The sequence below is a fragment of the Equus caballus genome, chromosome X, assembly GCF_041296265.1.
Source record: "Equus caballus isolate H_3958 breed thoroughbred chromosome X, TB-T2T, whole genome shotgun sequence".
In the NCBI taxonomy this organism is placed as follows: Eukaryota; Metazoa; Chordata; class Mammalia; order Perissodactyla; family Equidae; genus Equus; species Equus caballus.
Window position 1 is genome coordinate 145,624,253 of NC_091715.1, and position 9,106 is coordinate 145,633,358.

The 9,106-nt window shown below is 39.0% G+C and overlaps 1 protein-coding gene across 1 annotated transcript in view; it reads left to right on the top strand.

Moving 5' to 3' along the window:
* The window catches only part of VBP1 (VHL binding protein 1), a 29,707-nt gene extending 23,119 nt beyond the window's left edge, over positions 1-6,588 (top strand). Inside the window, 2 exon segments of the mRNA NM_001433650.1 lie at positions 549-687; positions 2,706-6,588. Of these exon segments, the coding sequence (NP_001420579.1) occupies positions 549-687; positions 2,706-2,776 (210 nt within the window). The 3' untranslated portion in view covers positions 2,777-6,588.
* The last annotated feature ends 2,518 nt before the right edge of the window (positions 6,589-9,106 follow it).

Consider the following 9,106-nt stretch of genomic DNA (forward strand, 5'->3'; position numbering starts at 1 on the left):
CAAAACTTTTAAATTATTGTATCTTAAACTCAGAAACAACTATTTAAGTTGATGCAAATGTAATACTATTTAGAGTCACAATGGAGGTAGTAGAAAGATAGGATTTGGTATCTAAACATATTGGTTCGTATCCTGATTCTTCCATTTACTTACTAGGTATGCGAGCATAGGCAACCTGACCTATCTGAGCCTCCATTTTCTTAACTGTAAAGAAGAAGAAAACTTGCCTCACCAGGGTTGTTATGAGGAATAAATGATATAATGTATGTAAATATATTGTCTAAGCCAGGGGTCAATAAACTTTCTGTAAAAGGCCAGAGAGTAAATATTTTTGGTTTTGCAGACCACATGGCCTGTCACAACTACTCAGTTCTGCCACTGTGGCACAAAAGTGTCAGCAAGTGGAGAATAGTTGAGTTCCAGTAAAACAGCTTATGACAAAACACAGCAGCTGGATTTGGCCCAAGGGCTATAGTTCACCAACATCCGTTCTGAGCTATAAAGTACCATGTAAATGTTGAGTAATTGTTGTGATTTTCTTTCTTCAGGCTAATGTAATGCTTGAATATGATATTGACGAAGCTCAGGCATTGTTGGAAAAGAATTTATCGACTGCCACGAAGAATCTTGATTCTCTTGAGGAAGACCTTGACTTTCTTCGAGATCAGTTTACTACCACAGAAGTCAGTATCCTTTCTTAAAAAAAAAAAGGGAGGAAAGGAGAAAGATGTTTTTAACATTGTTGCTTGCATTGCTTTAATGAAAAGAATGTCCTTACTCTTAGACTAATGTGAAGTTAGAGATTTTATGAGAGTAGTAAGTAATATGTTTGGAACTAATACTTAGGTAAGTTTGTACATAGATTAATCTGAATTTGAAGTGTGAAGGTGTGGAAATAGCAAATTAAAAATTAGTGAATGAACATTTTTTTTCAAATATTTTCTCAAGACACCTTCATAGCTAGTTGGGCAGTTTAATTCCACAGGCATTTGTTAAGGATCTCCTATGTTCCTGCAACTCTGCTAAGCTGTATGGGGCACAGGATGGTCAGGGAATCAGTACAAAAAAGGAAAAGAGTAGCAAAGTCTCGCTCTATTATGACTGCATGTGTAAAACAGTTAAATGATAATTTTGTAGCAAAAGATAAGTTCATTTCATGTATGTGACACCAAGGCGGTTTAAAGTTAGGGAAAGATAGATGTGAGCTGGAATTAGTTCAAAGAAGGCTTTAAGAAGAAAGAACTTCGGCTGTTTTTAAAGGCAGTGTAGGATTTAGATCAGCAGAGAGAAGAAGCCGGGGGTGGGTATTCTGGTCAAGGGAGAGGGCAAGCGTGTTGAAACCCAGCTCTTTGCCTTTCCTCTCTGACCTGTCTCTCTTCCTGATTCCTGTCACAGTCATTGGCTCCACATAATCACCCAAAACAGAAACCTGGGGGTCATCCTTCACTCTTCTTTTTTCATCACCAAGAGCCAACCAGTCTCCAGATTCTTGCCAAATTTCCCTCGTAAACCTTTCTGCCCATTGCCGTTGTTCTTGTTTTGGCCTTCCAGAACCTAGACTTTGTAGTTTTCTAGTCTCTTTTCCACCCGTCTGTCCTTCACACTATCTCCAGCATGAATTTACTGAATCACACATCTTATTTTTATTCTTCAGGGATTCCTTGTTACATGTAAAGTATGCATCTAGGCACTCTGTGAGGTGTCCCAAGCCAGTCTTACGTCATGCTACTGACCTCTTCCTGCCCTGGCCCTCCCCCAGTATACTCTGGTTTCCAAATAACCCCAGTCAGTTATTCTCCTCACCCCCCGAATGTGCCATGCCCTTTGCATTTCCATACTTTGTTTCTCCTTCCTAGAATGATTTCCCTGTTTACCTGGGCTACTCTTTTTTTATCCTTCATATTTCAGCTCAAGCATCAGAACATTTCTCAACATTTTCTAATCCTCTCAGGGTGTTTTGTTGTTCCTCTGTGCTTACTTGGCACTTTGCACATGGTGCTTTATTTGTTTTCCATGCCAAACTGGGAGCTCTTCAAGTGTAGGAGCTGTACTTTCTCTCTCTTCTCCACAGCATGTAGTAGTATGCAGCAGGCACTGAGTGCTTGAGTGAGGGAAGGCAGGTCTGTTTGAGGCCTAGAGCAGGAGTTGGTGTGTGACTGGTAATGCGGAGACTTCATCCAGAGGAAAAAAAGCTATAAAACTCCCAGAAGGTAACATTGGGGAAAATCTAGATGACCTTGAGTACAGTGATGACTTTTTGGATATAACACCCAAGGCATGATCCATGGAAGAAATAATTGATATACGAGGGCCTATTCAGGGTGGTGCTTAATAAATTGAGTGGAATGTCTTGTTAAACTGAAGGGAGGATAAGAGATAAAATTATTGATAATTAAATTGCACTAATTTAAATATGTGTCAGGATATGGTTTGAACAATCTTTGAAATTTTATGGATGAGGGGCTTTCTTTAAAATTGTTGACAGTGTCAAGCATATGTCTGTTTAATACCATAGTTGACTAAATATGATAAACACTTGTTGATTTGAGGCTTTGGCTTGGTTTTGATGAAATTTAGTTCTAGTGTTTTCTTATCAAATGATATTATAGCTATACTGTCTTTGAGTCAGTGTGTGAGTGACTACTTGGTCATTAACTATGTTGTCTTTAGAATTGGATTTGCGTTTTCTTTGACAATTCTTACAGATATGGCCAGGGTTTATAATTGGGATGTAAAAAGAAGAAACAAAGATGATTCTACCAAGAACAAAGCATAATGATGACAATTAAAAATGTGGTTCAGTTTTCCAAACATGTTATTCTAAATACCCCAAAGTTTATCCTTAAAGGTTGACGTAACTTTGAATGATTTCTTAACAGCAAGAATGATAATTAAAACTTTAAAAAAAGATAAACCATTTTATTTATAAAAACAAAATTAGTTTCAAATATTTTATGAAATTAGAAATATTGTAATTTTTTTCGCATTTCCAACAAAGTAAATGCTGCTTTTATATTTGTTTTTTAGTCATAAGAAAAGTCCTACCTGAAATGGCTTAAAACTGTGAGGTATGCTATGGAAGCTGAATTCTGGACACTTTAGCACGTTTTACTTTTTCTCTTTTGGCTGATGTTACTCTCACTTGATGTGGTTAAACCAGTTTAGAAGTAGGAAAAACAAATCAGTTTGAGTGTTTGCAAACTTGTTTTTCTTTAGTACATGTGGGGCTTTATGATCCTTTGTTACAGTTATTTGTCTTATGTAAGTGGAGTTTCACAAATTACTGCTTAGCCAATAACTATTATAATATTCTGTACTTTTCAGGAAATGGTAATTTGCCTTCCTAAACAGTAAGAGGGCTATTGAGACAACGCTTTTTCTTACCTCCTGTAAGTGTACAGTGTCTTTGCAATGCCAACATAAGGGAGATCTCAGCCAACATGAAATAACAAAATTACCCACTCAAAACCCTTGGCTAAGCAATTTTGTATTTCTTAACAGTTCTCCAAAGCAGCTGAACAGGAATATTAAGATAAATATAAATCTGCAGTGGTTGAAAAGACTTGTGAGCTTTTTTATTCATGATCAAACCTCATAGGAATAGTAGAAAATCCCTGTGGAAAGCCATTGGTGCAGTGGTTCATACTGGGTGTTACAGATTTTGGTAAAAACACAAATGTATTATTCTGTCTCCATGTAGTAAAAAGTATACTTGTACAGTGTTTTGTACTTGTATTTCATGATGTTAAAACTGTAGCATGGCACCTTTTTTCATGTTATCCTTTCTAAAGTTAACATGGGTCTTTTCACATATTTGTAAAGTTTATTTACTTGCACATACACCTACTGTGTCCCAAGAATTTCTTATGTCTGTAGAAACAACATAAAATCCCTTTAAAAGGAATACAGATAGGCAAACAATTAAGGCGTTAAATCTGAATGATACCAAAGTTCCTCGAGTCAGTTTTTGTTTTATAATTTTAAATTCTTGTATTTTAGAAGTTGAGGTTTATAAACATCTTGCGATATTATAAGTGCAATTTTTCCCCAAACTTTATTATGATAAGTATATTGGTACAAAATGTCCCTGTTCATATTAAGACAGGAATGATTTGCTCAGAAGATCTTTATTTTGTCTTAGTTTAAGTCCCTGAAAATCTAAATAGAATTTTTAGGTGTTCCAGGCAATATGAAGGAATGCAGCTTTTTAGAGATAGGAATTACAGAGCAAAATTAATTTTTCAACAAATATATATAAACACCCAGTGTGTGTCAGGAACAGTATTAGGCTCTCTGTTAATTAAATAAAAGAAAGATATTTAAATCTTGCCTCTGCCAGATCGTTTCTCTTATAATGGTTTACATTTTCAGAATAACGTAACCGTCCTGATTTGACACAATATTTTCAAGGTTAATCTTAATATTAGTACAGTATACCCAGAGAGGATATGGGCAAAAGATTGACTACAAAACTTGATGCCAAGTAACAAATATGTTGGAAATGCAACTAAAATTTAACTTTTTCCATCATGAAACAGCTGTTCATTTGAGAACATTTAGAAAATAGGAGGAAGAAAAGACATTTAAGTTCCACTTACAGTCCCCCTTAACATTTCTGTGTCTTTCTTTTTATATGCATAGATTTTTTTAAAAAAATAATTGAAAAAATTGTCTTTATAGTTTTTATCCTACTTTCTTTACTTAACATAAAATTTGCTTATTATATAATACTATTATGTTAACATTATTTTACTAGTATCATTGCACTATTCTAATGGGTGAGTATAGTAAACTGTGATTCACAGTTAGACATTTGGGTTGTTGTTAAATTTTGTTCTCTATTAAAAGTAACAAATGATCCAGGAGTTTACATTTTTACATAAGGCTTTTTCTTGTATTTAGGATTTTTCCTGAGACTAGATTACTGAAAATGGAATTAAGAAGTCAAAGATTATAGCGTTTTATTTTCTGGGGTTGACTGAGAGTAGTTTTGTCAATAGTGATAGCAGGGGATGATGGAAGGCACAATTTATCACCCCTGCTTGTCCCTCCCATCCTCTTCCATATAGACACTGATGGCTGCAGAAGCAAGGACCTTATTCAAGGCCGAGTAGCCAGAATGAGACCCAGATTCAGCTCCTGGGCCAATTTCCTCTGTACCATGATGCTTTGCTCTTTTATTTAGAAATAGCTAATAACTAAGTTTGATAAAAATGTTAAGTTCAATCCCTCAACAAATGAGTGCTCTCCTTTCTCTGTATGTTTGCTATTCTCTGCCCTAAACCTCAGTGATACCTTTAATGGTCTTGAACCATTTCTTAAAAGTTTGTCTTAGTTGGTTCTAATCCTATAATCCTTTGATAGCCATGTCTGTGCCTATTTGGTGCTAATGTGGGATTATGTTGTCTGTGAAGACACTGCTGAAGACATGTGCAACACCCGTCACAGCTAGTGTTGGGTTCAACTACACATTTAAACTCTCAAGATCTGGATAGGCCATGTCTGACACCAGTTTACTCTGAAGGACATGGGACAGGCAAGACACCAAGGGGTGGCTTTGGGCACAATTCTTCTGTGGGAATTCTTGCAGCAGTTCCCACAGACTACACAGATGGGTACAAGAGCCACCCTGGCTTAGAAGCCATAAGGGACCACTCTGCAACAGTCCCTTGTGCATAGGCTGGGTCCCAGCCAGGGACAGAGCCCAGGAACAAGAGGTATACCGTGCTCGGGGAGCCTGAGCTGTGACTCCTAGCAGGTTCTCCCAGCCCAGATGCAGGGTACCACCCAGGGCTTTTGACCAGAAGCTGGCTCCCTTGGTTACACAGCTGACAGTCCACTTTCATCAGATTTCCAGGGAAACCCAGCTTAAAAGCTGATCCAAGATCAGTTCCCCACCTCAAATGAAGAAGGGGTTTTGAACACCTCTCATAACCTGTTGAATCTTGCACAATCCTGGCCCCGTTTTTGACAATGGCCTACTTGCTTCTCTGGTTCCTTTTCTAGGGCTCCTTAAGTAATAACTGCCTCTGCAAAAAAAGGTAGTAATAGTGCAGATATTTTAAAGGGCCAGATTGGGAGCATTTCTGTCTGGGTTAGGTGAAAGTAAGGCATCAACTGAGAGATTTTATAATTCTACAATGGATTAGAGAGCTTTTTTCCTCCTTGACTGAAAACCAAGTGATGCCATAAATTTAGTGAAACTGTGAAGTCATTGCAGAGTGACTTTTTAGTTTTGTGGCCAAAACTAGTTGATAACGTTTTTCATTTTTACACTTTTTATTTTGAAATTTTATAACTGACTACAACCAGCATCATAGAGTAGATGAGCCTGCTAATAACTGTATTTTCTATATATTAATACCCTTCTGTTGCGAGGGAATACTCACGTGACCAGTTGTAAGAAGGCAACAGTTTGAGACTGGAAGTGTTTGAGGCTGGAGAAATTGGTTAATGTATTATGTGCATAGAGCTGCTTTTCTTGTTTGAGTTGTTAGCAGATGGCCCAGGATTCTCATCTGCACATGAAAACTCAGTTGTGGATTGTGCCTCAAAAGCTCAATTAAAGAATTTCTGTTTGTGTCCCTCTCTCTCTTGTCTGATGTCAGATTTGGTTATAGCCACATTAAATAAAAAGAATGGACCTAGTGTGCACAGGTCCATCCTTGAGTAGTTTGTTTATAAAGGATCATGCCTCTTGGCCATGGTTTTCAAATAATTTTTTTGTTTAGTTGATTGTGTGACAACTCTGCTTGCCTTTTGGGGATACTTTATTTGGAGGCAGGCCATGACCAAATAGGAAATTTCTTCTAGAACCTTTAGCTCCCCAAGTAAACACATCTTAGACTGAAGCAGCTTATTTTCCCCAGATCAAACATGGATTCTAGGAAGGAAAAATACAGAAATTAAAAAGCCAAAGGTCAGCAGATAACACTTTCCTCAATACTCACATCCCTGGCTCCTTCAGCCCCTGTCGGGACTAGGTTGGGTTATAATTTCTTCTCAGTCAAGTAGGCCAGAGGTGGCTTAAGAGTTAAATTTTAATTGACCCAAGATATTTAATTTTCAACTCTAACTATTGGTTGTAATACCAGAGCAAAGTGACAACGCTAGCTTTTCAGTATGTATTTGGTGTCACACTGAAACACTGACACCAGTGCTTGGTTAAAAAGTGGGCTGTGGTTGCGCTCATCTTCTCCACTTGGTCCTCAGCTACCCAAGAGATGACTAAGGTCTAGGACTGACCTTGGATTTCTGGCTAGTCTGTGCAGATGAGATGATGGGGAAAGAAGGTCCTAGAGAAAATAGATTTTATCCTAGGGGAGGAGTGGTCAAGTTCCAAGACGATAAAAATGGCCCTGGAAGACAAAAGGCAGGAGAAGCAAGTGGGCAGTGATGCTGCGCATTCATCCCTCCACTCCCCCACTCTGCGGGACTGTTTCCTGCCTTCTCTGGCCCCAAACCTGACACTCCCTCCTATTCTTGCTCTCAGCTCATGCCGCTGCTTCCTATTTGCCCAAGAAGATCCAAGCAACCAGAGGAATCAACATGCACTCCACCATCCATCTGTCTACCCACCGTCTGCCTATATTCATAACCATTTGCTGTTACTTCCCTCACGTTAGATTGGTAAATAGAGGCTGACATCAGTATAACACAAGCTGGCTTTGGTTCAGGCTTTTTTCTAGATAAAAGGAGTCAGACTAGCAGGAGAAGAATTATAACCAACACCCGAAGGAGCACATTGGGCTGTATTTTAAGAAAACTAAACAAAAACAAAAGTTAAAACAAAAAAAGAAAAAAAGAAGCTGTTGTATGGGAGCCCCCTTCTGTGAGCAAAGCTCCCAGCCTGTGGCACTCTGCTGGCAGGTTGCTCTGCCCCCTGTGCCTACCTCCGTGGTTGTCCCACTGACTCGGTGCCATCCTCCTCAGCCCCCAACGGAAACATTAGAAGCATTATAAGCATTTCCTGGCAGTGTGGAACGTTTTTAACATCCTGGGGGGCAGCCTCCAGTCAACCAAGTTCTGGCCTGGACAGCGCACATGTTATCTCCCAGGTACCAATGACCGCATCAGTTTTAAGTGATAGGCCCCAAATTGGTTTTTTCCCTTAGGCCTTATTATTGTTGCTGTATTAGTTTGCCAGGGCTGCTGTAACAAAGTACTACAAACTGAGTGGCTTAAACAACAGAAATTTATTGTCTTACAGTTCTGGAGGCAGAAGTCTGAAATCAAGGTGTCAGCAGGGCCACACTCCCCCTGAGGGTGCTAGGGAAAGATCTGTTCCCAGCCTCTTGCCCAGCTTCTGATAATTTCTTGGCTTGTGGCAGCATCACTCCAATCTTCACATGGTGGTTTCCCTGTGTGCAGATCAGTGTGTCCAAATGTCCCCTTTTTATAAGGACACCAGTCATATTGGATTAGGGGCCCACCCTCCTCTAGTACGATCTCATCTTAACTAATTACATTTGCCAACGACTCTATTTCCAAATAATGTCATAGTCACAGGTACTGAGGGTTAAGACCTCAACGTATCTTTTGGGGGAACACAATTCAACCCATAACAGCTGATGGGCAATTTTGGAGAATGTTAAATTTTTTTAGGAGTGCATGCATTGCCTTGTAGTACATAACAGAACAACCTGTATTCTACTTCCCCTCCAGTTACTATGAATGAAGATTAAAGAGAAGATTCTCCCAGACAATTCCTCTCTCCTATATCCTCAATTTTTCTCCACTGAATCTTATCTTAAAAAAATTCTCTCTTGCCTGACTTCTCTTCAGGCTGTCATCCTCATTTCTCTTCCCTTCAGAGAAAATTCCTCGAAAGTGTTGCCTGTACTCTAATCTCCATTTTTTTCCTCCTGTTCCCTCCAAACCAGGTTTTCTATGCTTACCCTCCACAGAATCTGCTGTTGTCAAGGTCTCCATACCTGCACATTGCTAACTCCAGTGGTCAATTCTCCTCTTTATCTTATTGGATCTATCAGGAGCATTTGACACAGTTGATTGCTCTCTCCTTTTAACACTCTCTCCTTGGTTTCTAAGATACTTGCCTGGTTTTCCTCCCACCTCTCTGCCTGCTGCTTCTCAGTTTCATGTGCTG